General features: G+C 59.9%; 1 protein-coding gene across 1 annotated transcript; it reads right to left on the minus strand.

The window, feature by feature from the left end:
• Positions 1-997: 997 nt before the first annotated feature.
• Positions 998-14,469, minus strand: TRIP13 (thyroid hormone receptor interactor 13). The gene is made up of 13 exons (XM_081305320.1): positions 14,336-14,469; positions 13,382-13,547; positions 12,262-12,391; positions 11,265-11,320; positions 10,691-10,781; positions 9,600-9,672; positions 6,271-6,334; positions 5,711-5,797; positions 5,369-5,475; positions 4,491-4,644; positions 2,814-2,926; positions 2,100-2,169; positions 998-1,760 (listed from the first exon to the last, which is right to left on the minus strand). Exons 1-13 carry the CDS (start codon positions 14,425-14,427, stop codon positions 1,665-1,667), a joined length of 1,299 nt encoding a protein of 432 aa, XP_081161446.1. The 5' UTR covers positions 14,428-14,469; the 3' UTR covers positions 998-1,664.
• Positions 14,470-14,483: the final 14 nt, after the last annotated feature.

Consider the following 14,483-nt stretch of genomic DNA (forward strand, 5'->3'; position numbering starts at 1 on the left):
ACTGCCACCCCAGAGTGGCAGCCAGGAAGTCCCACGAGGCTAAGTGGGCCGTGAGGGAGCCGTGCTCAGCCAGCGGTCTCCACCTGGGGGAGGCAGAGGTCAGAGACCAGCAGGATGGGGGCTGGAGCCTGGGGTGCAGCTTGGGGGAGTGGGGAGCTCACAGAGCCTGCAGACGGGCACAGGGCCGAGCCCACTGAGAAGACACCAGGGAAGGAGCCCAGCTGGAATCCCACAGAACGGCCCACAGCCACCAGAGCAAATGGCTCTGTGAACGTGGAGGGCGGGCCGGAGACACACAGGGTCCCCTCTGGGACTGCACCAAACCAGCTCCCCAGAAGGGCTTCCCTGACCACCCTAAAGCTTGGAACAGGCCCCAAGAGCCTAGCAGGGCCCATAGGCCCCAAGTGGCTGTTGGAAGTCAGCTGAGCACTCCAGAGGATGGAGCCTGCCCTCACAGCCTCGCAGTGAGGTCACTGTGGGGTGAAGCCCCCTGCTGACGACACTTGTCTCCTGGACACACACCTGCGTCCACTGCAGAGGGGTGCTTTACCTTCCTGCTCCAGCTGTCTTAGAATGCTAAGACCCTTTCTCACAAGAATGTGGGCACAACGGTCACCTTGCCCACTGGACTCCAGGGCCTCCTGGAGAATGGCTGTTGGCCACTCAGGGTGGAAAGACCTCTTACTGCCCTGCCCACTGCCTGTGGCCTCCCATGGGTGTCGGGGACCAGGGCTGGGCTCAGCTTTCCCAGAGAGGGTGGCTCCAGGAGTCAAGGCCCAGCAGAAGGCGGAGACTAGAATCTGCGGGCGTCAAGCCTCGGTGCTCGCTCCAAACCCAGCGCCTCCACCTGCAACAGGCTCCTGAAGCAAGTGTTGCTGCTGCTGGCCAGCACTGCCTTGCGAGGCCCTCGGCGAAGGCAGGTGGGACTGCAAGGGGCACCTGAGCAAGCCTCAGTACGACTCAGTGCTGGAGACATGGGAATCAAACAAGAAAGCTTCTGACAGCAGAAATTCCACGATAACAGGTAACACCTGCTTTCTAGGCAGACGCCACGTCAACATTCTGGCCCAAGATAGGAGCAAGACAAGCTTTCACGGAGCACTCCATTACCCGCCCTCTTGCTTCCCGTCGCCACGGAGCAAGCCAACCTGCAGGACCTCACCTGCCGCCCTGCACCAGCAGGCTCAGCCGGGGTAGGGTGCTTGGCCAGGAGCATTTGCACGGTGCCCTCCAACAGGCAGCGCCTGGCCACGCAAGGCTTCCTGCCTGGAATCTCCTTCCCAACTTCTGCTACATGGGAACAGTTTTCTTGTCCCGTTAAATCACTCAGGTTGGAAGGTGGCTGGGCCCTCCCACCTCTGCTGGCTTAGGGTCAGGCCTGCTCCACTTCCCTTCTCTCAACAGCTCTGGTGAGCACCCTGCGTCTGACTGGCCAGACAGGATGGAAACAGACACATTGAGACAGTTCTTTACAAAGAGGCCAACGGAATTTGAACTATCTTCTAAAAACAACGAAGAGAACAGGCTGCTTGCCTCTGACACGCATTTAGATGACGAGAACAGGTCCTGGCTCTGAGGAGGCACCTGTGCCCGAGCTCTGGTCTGTGCACCCCGGTAGGTTAGTGGGTTCCAGAGGGCAGCTGAGACAGACATGCCACCCAGGGTCAAATACAGGGTGAGAGCTTCTTCTTCTCTTCAAACTGCTTGTCCACCGCCAGAGACAGCGCCTGGAGGAAGCCCTCGATGGTGACGGTGGGGGCCTGGAAAGACATACAGTCGGGGTGCTGGGTGGTACCATGCGCTGCTACGGATACCTGGCAGCAACCACCCCACCCAATGGCAATGGGGGCTCAGTAGCCAGTGGGCTGAACAGACCCAGCACCGGCTTGTGCTCATGGCAGATGTGGACGTGACTTGCGCAGGCTCTGCTGTGCCTGTGTGTGTGCCGGCATGAACAGACCCGCCATGGCCACTGCTCCCAAGGGCTCCAGACAACCCACACTGAAGACTCAGGCCCATTCCCCTACCTGGAGAGAGTCAGGAGACATTGATGCTGCCCGCTGGGGTGGACAGGGCAGGAGGGGCGGCCTGGGACTCACCTGGATGTATAGTGCATGAGCCAGGAAAGGGAGCTTCCTCAAGACCCGGCCACTCAGGCCCTGGCTCTTCCTGTGTGAGAACAACCAGGCTCAGAGGTGTCCAGCTCAGAGGAGCTTGGCTTCAGGACCACTATCCCTCGGCACTCCAAAACCTGAGCCTGGAGCGGGTGAGGTGACCTCAAAACACAACCGTGGTCTCATGGGTGCAAGGCCCTGTTGTCAGTCCTGCTCCAAGTGGGCAGTGGCACACTGCAGGCAGGCCTGGGCCAGCCCAGTCCCCAGTGACCAGGCCATGTGGCAATGTCTGAACTGTTCCTGTTTCAGTAAGTCTCCTTCAGTCAGCCCTCAACCAGAGCCTTCCAAAGCCCTCCCCACAGGAACCTGCCTTCCAGCACCACCGCTGGCCTCTGTGCAGCCCAGGTGAGGCGGGCCTCTGCACCTGCAACCACACTCCACCGTCCTGCCAGGTCCTGCCTTGTGCTCCACTGCCCCTCACCAAGGGCCATCTGGGGGCTCAGGTGGAAGTGCCTGCTGCTCCCAGGGCTCACGTGTCATAGAGCCTTTGGGAGGAGGTTGCACTCTGCATGCCTGACCCATGTGCACACACAAGTCTTCCTCTGCTGCCTGGAGAGCTCACCTCCAAGCCCTCCCCACCTCCCCAGTTACTTCAGCAAATGCATTTTTCTTGGTTGCAAAACTGAGCTCAATCTGCACCTTGAAATTTCACTCAGGAGGAGGCTCAACTTGGACACGTTGTTTTCAATGAAGCCGATCATCTCTAGCTCTCGGAGAGTCAGAAGCTGCTGGCGGGGGTATATGATCTGGCACTGGGGACAGAGGTACACAGTTACACAGGGCGCAAGGCCAACAAAGGCCAAATACAAATCAGGTCAGCCTCCAAAGAACAAGCTTCACGGGAAGCTGCACAGGAAGCAGCTGCTCAACACTCCCTGGGCCACGCCCTCGCCACCAGCAGGTCCCTAGTCTGTGTCCGCGCCCTCAGGCAGCAGTGACGCCCTTCCCCTGGGGCTGGGCCAGGAGAGCCCCTCTCTACACCAGTGCTGGGCTGCAGCCCTGTCCCCTGGCTGTACAAACATACCAAACCCACAGGGGCAGAGTGCCCACAGCCAGGGCTTCCTTTCCAGGAAGGGTCCCGTGTTTCTGGACATGACCCGTTTAGCCAAGGACAGCCCAAGCAGTGGCACCTGAGCTCACCTTGGGACGGCTGCCTGGAGGTCATACTGCTGAGCGGCTGTACCGGCCCCAGGCACATGACCATTACCAGCAGACAGCTCCTCCCTGCACACCTGCAGGCTTGGGAGGGCTCCTCAGGCTCAATGGCCTCCCTGGGATCCCCATGGTGTCCTGCACCCTGGCCTGCTCTGCTTCCCATGAATGCGCTGGCCAGAGGCACAGGAGTCCCGAGGGAGTGGCATCCAGGGACTCCCCAGGCCTCAGGACTGGCCAAATGTCCCTGCTCTCAATCCCAGGGAAAGTTGGGACCTCTGAGCCACATCAGAGCACCTAGGCTCACTGCACAGCAGCCAGGGACCCATGGTGAGGCCAGAGGCCCCAAGGACACCAGCCTGCTCCTGGGGCCCAAGTATGATGAGCCCCTTGCAGTAAGGCCGAGCCAGAGCCTCTCCTCAGAACACACACTCTTGCAGCGGCCCTCAGAGCACACGCTCCACACAGAGGCAGGATGGGCACCCATGCCAGGACAGTGCTGACTGGGCACCTTCAGGGGGTCATGCTGGGACAGCTCTTGCCACATTCATGGGAGGCCGTGCCCTTCCTGGTGGGCACAGTAAGGCCCCGGCTCTGTGCTGTCTGGCAGGGGCTGCAGGTGGGAAAACTGTGCCCTGCCAGTGGGCGGCAAGGCCCCAGCACACCCAGCCCTGGGCCAAGTCTGCTGGCTTGCCTGGGGCAACTGGGCTCCCTGCTCAAGGCTCAGCACACACTCTTGCAGCTCAGGATACAGGACAGCCAAGAGCCACTCAGTGGAGAAGATGACGTGTGACCGTGACCTGCAGTCATGTGACTATGAGTCAAACCTGCACTCTTCCTTCTTCTCACAGAAGGAAGTCAGACCAGGGAGGCAGTCACTCAGAGCGATAGTGCAGGCAGGAGTCAGGTGCCCCAGCAGCTGACCGTGGCCCACTCCCAACCTCCTGCCCACTATCACCTCTGGTAACAAAAAGCAAGGGTCACTCTGTTCTAAGAACAGAAGTACTGTCAGTACCCGTAACTGAGACCAACAACCCAACCTGCCAGAAGAAAACCATACCTTTAACTTAGAAGAGGGTTAAGCTGTCGAACACCCTCCTCTAGGTTGAAACTGGTTAACTCCAGCTATTTAGTCAGGTAAAGACATGAACGAAGCCCAGGTACCTTCATCAGCTCCTCCAGACAGGAGAGGTAGATCTTGAAGATGGCTGCAGCAGAGGGCGGCCCGATGTACTGCTTGATGTCAGCCCTGTCCACAAAGGCTGCGTCGATCTTCTCGGTGATGTTGGAGGTGGTCAGAATCACCACGTTGGAATGCCTGTTGTGGTGGGAGGCAAGGACCATGGTCACCCAGTGCCCTCCTGACTGCCACACTGCATCTGGCCAACCCTGCAGGGCTGCAAAACTGAGCTCAATCTCTGGATGCCCGACACCCAGGACACTCTCCCAGGCACTCCCGACTCGCCTCTCGCCCCTCTTGACTCAGTGAGAACCTCATTCTGTGCACCGTCCTTCCGCCATGTCTAAGGCGCCCCTGGCACCTGCCCTGAGGCCCGCCCACCCTCAGGTGCACTCAGGACAGGCAGGCCTGGCGCTGGCTCCACCCCAGACGCAGGCCACAGCCAGCTTTGCACCCCAAAGCATCAAGCTTTCCCACCCCAGCTTTTGTTTTGTGTTTTTTTTTTTTAAAGAGAGAGAGAAGAGAGAGAGAGAGAGAGAGAGGAGAGAGAGAGAGAGAGAATTTTTTAAATATTTATTTATTTTTATCTTTTAGTTCTCGGCGGACACAACATCTTTGTTGGTATGTGGTGCTGAGGATCGAACCCGGGCCGCACGCATGCCAGGCGAGCGCGCTACCGCTTGAGCCACATCCCCAGCCCCTTGTTTTGTGTTTTTAATATTCGAAATGAAGTAAATCCAAGTGGGAAAAGGCCAGTACTCGGCACGGAGTGCCTCTGTGGCCAAGAGACCAGCGGTGACAGGAGCCAAGAGCCCTGTCACTTCACCCTGGCTGCTCATGGTGCAGCCTGGCCCAGCATCACCTTTTGATCTGATCGATCTGGGTCAAGAGGGCGTTGACCACGCGGATAGCATCCGAGGGCTCGGCACCAGCCCTGCAGGCACTGCGTGCTGCTGTGAGACTCTCCACCTGCAGGGACAGAGTGACAGCTGGGAGGGTGGCACCTAGCATCTCTTGGCAGCCAAGGGACACTGCGACAGTGGGTGGAGACTGAAGAGGCCTGCGGTGGCTGCCCAGGGCTGGGTGTGCTGGGGAGAAGTCCTGCAGCACCACAGGCCCGGGTGGCAGGCCGAGGTGGCAGCCCAGCAGGCGGGGCAGGCCTTGTGCCAGCAACAGCGAGAGGCAGCTGCCTGCAAGAGCTTACCTCGTCAATCAGCACGAACACCAGCGCCTCCTTGTCGTCAATCAGGTCCTGGATCTTTTGGAACATCCTGGTCACCAGCTTGCCACTCTGCAACCACAACCTCCCTGAGAACCGCCTGTAGCTCCCAAGCCACAGGTGCTCACAGCACCACCCACCCCAGTAGCCCAAGAGCCCAGCCTCCTGATGGTGCCTCCCAAAGCCCCCCTATGTAGGAGGGGCCCAGCCCCCCCCCCCCCCCCACTGCTCCATGAGTCAGGGCACAGGCCCTTGGTGCTGGCATGCACACTGGCCAGGGTACACTCTGCACCAGCCATACTGACCAGGGGCCCTGGGCATGGCCCTTCAAAGTTAAGGGTCACCCTCTGGGCTGCTCAGCAGGGGGCACAGTCCCCAAGAGATGCTAAGCATTTCCGCAACCTTCCAACCAGGCAGGGGGTGGCCAGGCCTATCGCCCAGCCCTGTTCCAACCAGGCACTGCCCTGCTCCCCACTGTCCTGGAGGACTGTGCTTCTCAACCATGTGGGACAGACAGCCAGACAAAGAGGACGGTCAGTACTCACTTCTGAAAACCACTTAGAGAAGAGGCTGTGGCTGTTTATTTCAATTAGCTGGCCATACCGGTACCTAAGACAGCAGGACGGAGGAGAGCTACTTCAGAACTAGCCCAGCGGCAGGCTCAATCCGGCCGCCCGCAGGGCCAGTCAGCTCAGCAGGGCTTCACAGCAGTTGGCAGGCACTAGGGACCCAGCTCTGGTACTGAGTAACCAAGGTGCAATCAATGGTTCCAAATCAGAGCAATTTCTTCCCATAACACCACTGAATTAAATAGTAAAATTTCTTGAGGCTGGGGTTGTGGCTCAGCAGCAGAGCGCTTGCCTAGCATGTGTGTAATCCTCGTACCACATAAAAATAACTAAACAAACATAATCAAGGTCTCATATTCATCCACAACTAAAAGCATTTTAAAAATTCTCAATTTAAACTACTCATAATTTACATTTCCACATTCAAAAAGAACCACCACCACCAACACAGCAAACAGATGGAGTGTGGGGAGACTGGCTGGTCAAATGCTGGTCCAACACTGGTCCTCCCACCCACCCTAGCAGTGTGGCCGTCCTCCTCCCAGCAGACCCTGGCCAGGGATGCTGGAGGCCTGGCACGTACCACACCACCCACACCTGGCCACTGTCTCGCACTGAGGCTGTCCCTTGGGGCAGCGGGACAGCCAGCACACACTCAGCCCCTGGCCCGCAGCGGGCAGCAGTCCCCAGCTCCCTCCCCGGCTTCCCTGCCCCAAGTCCACAGAAGAATTATTTCCAAGGGTATCACTGGCTCCCTGTAAAGAGAAGCAGACACTTATCCTGTGTACGAGGAAGAGCAAAGTCACCCTAACAAAACAGACTGTCCCCAACAAGCTGGCCATGACACGTTCTGACCACAGAGTGCAGGAAGCCTGTCAAGACACCGCCATTTAGGCATGGCTCAGGGGCCACACACGTGCTTCCTGGCCTCCCCAGCAGAGGAGCTGCTTCCTACAGCGGCTCTCCTCTCTGCTTTAGGAAGCTGCCCTTGGAGTTTGGTTCTTAAAACACCGATCCGTTTCAATCCCTGAAAACAACCAGCTGCCACTCCTGACAGGAAGAGGTGCGACCCACCAGCCTCTAATGCCTAAGGAGGCCGAACACGAGAAAGACAAGGCCAGCGCAGCCCGCCTGGCCAGGAGTAGAGGGTGGTGACCTCAGGACCCAGGGAACAGGGACAGGAGGCCAGCACAGCCCCCCTGGCAGGAGTGGAGGGTGGTGACCTCAGGACCCAGGGAATAGGGACGGGAGGCCAGAGCAGCCGCCTGGCAGGAGTGGAGGGGGTGACCCAGGGACCTGGGGAGCAGGGACGGGAGGCCAGAGCAGCCCCCCTGGCAGGAGTGGAGGGTGGTGACCCAGGGACCTGGGGAGCAGGGACAGGAGGCCAGAGCAGCCCCCCTGGCCAGGAGTGGAGGGTGGTGACCTCAGGACCCAAGGAACAGGGACAGGAGGCCAGCACAGCCCCCCTGGCAGGAGTGGAGGGTGGTGACCTCAGGACCCAGGGAACAGGGACGGGAGGCCAGAGCAGCCGCCTGGCAGGAGTGGAGGGGGTGACCCAGGGACCTGGGGAGCAGGGACAGGAGGCCAGAGCAGCCCCCCTGGCTGGCAGTGGAGGGGGTGACCCGGGACCTGGGGAGCAGGGACAGGAGGCCAGAGCAGCCGCCTGACAGGAGTGGAGGGTGGTGACCCAGGGACCTGGGGAGCAGGGACAGGAGGCCAGAGCAGCCCCCCTGGCAGGAGTGGAGGGTGGTGACCCAGGGACCTGGGGAGCAGGGACAGGAGGCCAGAGCAGCCCCCCTGGCAGGAGTGGAGGGTGGTAACCCAGGGACCTGGGGAGCAGGGACAGGAGGCCAGAGCAGCCGCCTGGCAGGAGTGGAGGGTGGTGACCCAGGGACCTGGGGAGCAGGGACAGGAGGCCAGAGCAGTCCCCCTGGCAGGAGTGGAGGGTGGTGACCTCAGGACTCAGGGAACAGGGACAGGAGGCCAGAGCAGCCCCCCTGGCAGGAGTGGAGGGTGGTGACCTCAGGACTCAGGGAACAGGGACAGGAGGCCAGAGCAGCCGCCTGGCAGGAGTGGAGGGGGTGGCCCGGGACCTGGGGAGCAGGGACAGGAGGCCAGAGCAGCCGCCTGGCAGGAGTGGAGGGCGGTGACCCAGAGACCTGGGGAACAGGGATGGGAAGTACCCCCACTCACAGGCCTGGAAGGAACTAAGACAGAGCATGCACCTTGCTGAGCTGAGGAGACAAAGGACAAGGATCAGCGGTCAGGGGTCAGAGGTGGGAAGCAGGCTGTAGGGTACAATTCCCGAGAAGGAGACGAGGACATAAATCCCCATAAAGTGGTGTGGGGTCCCCAGTCCCTGCTGGACAGAGGCACGGGAGCAGGAGAGCCTGTGAGCTGGGAACCGAGTTCAAGGGCTGTGAAGAGTGACCCAACACCTGGCACTACACAGCACGGCACTGGCTCCTTCTGCAAGGCTGGCCCCGGTCACAAGCAGCTGAAGAAACCAGAACAAGGTTGGTGACGAGGAAGGAGCCAAGTCTGGAGGATTCTGCTAGGAGCCCAGGGTTCAGGGGGCAGCAGCAGCGTGGCCACCAGAAGAGGGCAGCTGCAGTGCCGACACAGAGCTGATGCCCACAGTGGGTAGGACAGCGAGCAGAAGTTGTGCACTGGCCAGGAGAGCAACAGGACAGAGAGAGCACAGGACAGGCACACAAGCCACCGATGAGCTCTTCAGGGAGGAACACCAGTGGACAGGAAGCCGGAGAGATACTCGGGGGTCAAAAGAGTTGCAGCACAGCAACCGCCGTGTTTGGCATCCCAGCCAAGGATGCCAGGTGGGGGCAGGGGACTGTGAGAAGAACAAGTATCACTTCCCAACAGGGCGAAGACCCCAGCTGACGCAGTCCAAGAGGAGGGGTCCCAGGGACTGTGACACTGTCTCTGGCAAAGAATGGACAGACAGAAGTCAACAGGACTGCGGAGCAGGGGTACCAGCCCCACGGCTCTGCCCAGAGCACCTGGCCGGCCTGTGGGTGGGCAGGACTGCTAGGCACAGAGCAGGAACCGCCCTGAAGGAGAGGAGCCTATTACTCACGTGACAAAATTGAAAATAAAGTCTGAAGCCCGGTGTTGAAGCTAAGCCGGTAACCTAGCAGCTCGGGAGGCCGAGGCAGGGGACGGCACGCCCACGGCCACTCCGCGCAATGGTGGAGTGCCTTGGGTCCAGTGCCCAGTGTGGCAAGTTCCCACCCGGGAGACCCCGCCCGCAGGCCCCGCGCCTGCTGGGCCCCAGGCCTGGTTACCTGCTCGACAGTCTGATGGTGAGCTTCTGGGCCAGGGCCTTACACAGGGACGTCTTCCCAGTTCCTGGAGGCCCTATAACAGCCAAGCAGACGCCTAAGCCAGCAGGGCACAAGTCGCTCATGACAACAGGGGTCAGTTACGCCAAGGGCACCCTGCTGCTGCGAACCTGCGTCCCCGATGAGGCCTGTGAGCAGCTCCACTGTGGAGGGCCGCCTCTGTGCCAGGCTGGTCCACGGGTGCCCTCCACACCCAGGCACACCCTTCTCAGGCCTCTGCTCCCTGTGCCAACAGCGCCACTCTCTGCCCCAAACAAGCCCTCCCTCCAGAGGTCCATGTCCTCAGTGTCAGGCGATGTGAATGACACCGTGGCCAGTACCTGCTCTTCCCCTGTCCCCTGCACCACGCAGAGGCAGCTCTGAGGGGGACGGGAAACCAACCCAAGCTTGAGGTGGAGGTCTGCCCACCCATCACAGTCTGTCATTGCCACAGAGCCTGCGAAGTAGCACCTGGCAGAAGGCCCACTACTGCCCTGTTGGAGATGCCTGCCAACTGGCCTCCCTGGCCCTCTAGGGCAGCATGGCTGTCCGCTGGTTAAGGGTGCTCAGAGGCTGTGGATGCCTCACGGTCTTCACTGGCACAAGGAGGCTGAGCACCGAGCCTGCACCTCACCATGACTTGGCCTCAGCCACTTTGTCCTCTTCTACCTAGGACGTCGGGAAGAAAACAAACTCCCGAGGCGTTCTCCTAAGACCTGACAAAATGTCTTACACACACGGCCTTTTAGTTTATGCCTACTACGTGCAGCTCCCAGAACACCGCTGAGAGAGACCAGGCGGCTTGTCCCACGAGCTGTAGTCAGCTGGGGAAAAAGGGTCAATCATACTCCAAGGACGGAGGCTGGGGCTGGGGCTCAGTGGCAGAGCACTTACTTGCCTCGCAGTGTGAGGCACTGGGTTCAAAGTACCACATAAAAATAGATAAAGAACGGGAGCTGGGAGCCACCAGACAAGGACAGGATGGGGGTGGGCAGGAACACCAGCGTGGGGAGGTGGCTGGGGCTTGCTTGCCAGCAGGTGTGGACGTGACTTACCGTGCAGCAGCACCACGCGGTTCCAGGTGATGAGGTTGCTGTCCACGTTCTTGTCTGAGAACAGCAAGGTCGTCGTCACGTAATCCAGGAGCTGGTGCGAGAGGGTGCAGATGAGGCTCCCCACAAACCGCTTCCAAGCAAGGGCTGGGACAGCAGCCACCTGGCTGGACACCACTCCCAACATGCAGCAGCCATGTGGCTCTCCCGATAGGAGGAGCCCCGAGGTAGGGTGGTCGTGGCTGTACATGCTACCCACAAACACCGGCTGTCACTTAAAATGCCACAGAAAACAAACTGTGCAGGGTCACCAGCCAACAGGCCTCCCTCCAGTGATGGGCAGGGCCCACAGGCATGTGCAGGGTCAGGTGAACCCCTAGCATGCCCCCTGGGAGACCACACGGGCCCTGGGCTGCGCCTGCCCCCCTCCAGCCACTTCCTTCCCCTCTCCTCCTCAGGGAGCTGCCTGGAGATCAGCTCTGTGCTTTTAGGGCAGTGCTGGAGCAAGGAGCCCCAGTGCCTCTCAAGCTCAGGGACTGCAGGTGGTAGTCGCGCCTCCCCCAAGGAGGTGACTTACGTGCGACTTGACCTCCACGTCGTACACCAGGCTGTCCCAGAGCCCATGGAACTCAGCTGTGAGACAGAAGCAAGCGGGAGTTAGGAAGACCACCTGGCCTGTCGGGCTGGCCCAAGCCCTGGGCCCTCCAGGCCTTCTCCCAGGGCAGGCCAGGGTGCCAGCAGGCCAGGGCAGCGTCCACACTTTCCTTCAAAGCCCAACCTTTCTTGGGTTAAAGATCCAAAACAAGCGCCGGTCAGATGGATTTTGCCAGGTGACTGGAAGGAGAAGAACGTGTCCCCCGTCTTGCTATCATCCCCCTCTTCTTTAACGTGCGCTCTCCCCACAAACAGGGTGCCGCTGGGAAGCCAACCCTGAGCTCCACCTCTGGAGTCCACAGCAGAGCATGCAGAGGGTAGAAGGAGCTCTCAGAGGGGAGACCAGCTGGGCAGGGAAAAGCAGGACAGGGTGCCCTGAGGACAAGGCAGACACGAGGGGAGTGCCACTTCCTTGTGTGTAATTGCTGGAGCACGAACAGACTACATCCCTCAAGGCCACGCTGAAGGCTTGGTCCTCAGCTGGGTGCCACCAGGGGGTGGCGGGGCCTTTAAGACATGGGCCCAGAGGGAGGTGTGCTGGGGAAGGGGACTGTGGGCCCTGGGTCTCCTGCTGACTTTTTAGCTAGCCGTGGAGCAAGCGGCTGCTCTGCCACACATTGCCAGCTGTGGCATGTTGCCGCACCCCAGCCCCCAGGTAAGGGGCCAACTGTCATGGCCTGAGCCCAAGACCTGAGCCCAACACACTCTGTCTTTTGCAAGTTCACTGTTTCAGGTATTAGTTGCAGTAACACGAAGCCATCACAGAGCCACGCTCTGCACTTCAAAGGAGATGAGATTTCCTACAGTCCTACAAAACTGATGAACGGACCTCAGTGAACTGGCTCAGCGAGTCCCGCAGGCCACCCTGCAACCTGGTCCCTCAGCCCCTGGCCCCTCAGCACCAGCCCCCTGGCCTGTACCTGCAGGCAGCACCCAGTGGTTTGCTGCGATGATATTTTCTGTCTCCTCCTCCAGGTTCTCGCTGCTGGGGCCGTCTTCATTCAGCTGGAAGATGTGGAGCGCGACCGCACAGGCACTCAAGTCAATGGGCTGTGAGGGGAGAGCCGGTCAGTCCCGAGGCCGGCCACACACAGGAAGGCCGAGGTCCTCGGTCAACAGCACAGTGTGATGAAAGCCCCTTCTCAGGGTGGGTGGAGAGCTGTGGCCTTATTTCGGGTCTAGGATAAATTCATTCCTCCCCTTTGGGCTGGGTCATGTATCGACTTCAGAAGAAACTTTGCTGTTCTTTTTTTTTAATCACTGCCAAGTGACACAAGCTCCTTGAGGAAAGCGCTCGAGTCTCAACCCAGCGAAGCTGCACTCTGGGACTTGCCGGGCCAGGCTCAGCCCTCGCACGTGGGGCTTGCGGTCCTCTTGCCATCAGGTTTCCTCTTGACTGTCCTCCAGCTTGGAAAGGTCGAATGCTTTCTCGCAGGATTGGATGAGGATGCTGAGCCACTAACACCAGTCTAGCAGCCGAGCGCGGACGTCCATGTCACGCACACAGTTCTAGTGCCAAGCCCTCTTCAAAGGCAAGAGTTGCACAGTGCCGAGCAGGGCTGTCTCCTTAGGGATGTGTTTCCGGTTTTTACTGATAACAGGACTGCCCAGTTTGCACCGCTCCCACAAAAAGCTTACACATGTGGGACCATATGATCTTGGTAAGATGCTGGGTATGGCAGCTATCGAGCAGGATGTCAGGAAGAGCTGCCACAGGCAGGCCCCCCCCCCCCAGCCTACAGCCTCTACACCTCCTGGGGTCCTGACGCCTTCACCCAGCACCTAAACCCAAGGCTCACCAGGACAGCCCACTAGCCTGCAGTACAGCATCCCAGTGCCTGGATTCCCATCTGGGCCCCACTGCACCCACAGCCTCCTGACACCAGGCCATGTCTTGCCCCAGCACCCGGTTCCAGGAGAGACAGTCAGAACCAACAGATAAGCAAGTGAAATGCTATCAACAGCAACAAATATTCATGACACCAATCCTGTGTCTGGCTGAGGGTTAACTGCTCCTGACACTGTGGACCAGTAAGTTACCTGGGGGTCTTTAGCCTTCAGTTCTGTGTCAACAATGGACACAGACTGCACATTTCTGGTCAGAAAAGGTTCATCAAACTCGGTCCACGTGTAGTCACCAAACACGATGTTGTGCCTGTTGAGCAGCTTCCGGACGCTCAGCTTAATGTCTTCTTTCTTTGCAGTGCTGGGAAAACACACAACACACAACAGACCTGAGCCACAAGGGCATTCTTAAAATTTCAAAAACAGACTGCTCAGAAAAAAGCCATTAGTCAAGATCTGGCTGGGGGTGGCCTGCCTGGGGATCAACTCCAGGGCCACCCCCAGCCTGCAGCTCCACTGCAGCTATGTGACCTCAGGAAGCCACCCTCAGTTCCAAACTGGACAAAGGGGGTGATACCAGGAGGCCTTGCCATGCAGTTACCTTGAAGATTAACAGTGCCAGAGGAAGGCCAGAATGGGTGAGCACTTACACAGGGTGGCCATTGCTTGTTCTGGCACAGCAAGAGCCTGACACCTGTGGCTGAGGTGCTCGGCCAGCTCCGGGCTCCCCTCAGGCCACCATGCCACCATCCACGTCCTCCCCTCAGGCCACCATGCCACCATCCACGTCCTCCCAAGGCTTCCCTTCTCCTGCAGCCTGGCCTCTGCCCCTGCCTGGGCACTGCCCCAGCACACTGAGGAACCTGCTGGAGGTAGTAGGGTGCAGGTACTGGGGGTCCTGGTACCTGGCCCACTGGAGTCCTATGCAGGTACTGAAGGGTTCCAGCCGCGCCCCTGGAGTCCCCGCACAGGGAGGATTTCGGCCCCTGTCCCTGACGTCCCCCACCCCTGGAGTCCAATGCAGGTCTCGGCTTCCCGCCCCAGGGTCACCCTGCAGGTACTGGGGTCCCGGCTCCCATTCCCGAGGTCCCCTGTCCCTGGAGTCCCGTGCAGGTACTCGGGGTCCCGGCCCCCGCCCTGGCCGCACACCTGCCGCCGCGCTGCAGCACCTCCACGTGCACGGCGGGCGCCTCGGCCACGCAGGGCAGCGCCTGCTTCAGGTCGCCCACCGCCTCGTCCATTCCCTGCGCCGCTTCGAATCTGCCGCGCGGAGCACAGCTTCCTGACCCGGAAGCGC

The sequence above is a fragment of the Spermophilus citellus genome (assembly GCF_964194105.1).
Source record: "Spermophilus citellus genome assembly, chromosome: 1".
In the NCBI taxonomy this organism is placed as follows: Eukaryota; Metazoa; Chordata; class Mammalia; order Rodentia; family Sciuridae; genus Spermophilus; species Spermophilus citellus.

Bases quoted from the DNA above. Each gene is read 5' to 3' on its own strand.
- TRIP13 (XM_081305320.1), bottom strand. From the start codon at position 14,427: ATGGACGAGGCGGTGGGCGACCTGAAGCAGGCGCTGCCCTGCGTGGCC. The intron at 5,798-6,270 runs GTGAGTACTGAC...TTGTGGTTGCAG, and splicing joins TCTCTAAGTGGTTTTCAGAA to AGTGGCAAGCTGGTGACCAG. The intron at 1,761-2,099 runs GTGAGTCCCAGG...ATGTCTTTCCAG, and splicing joins CTCATGCACTATACATCCAG to GCCCCCACCGTCACCATCGA.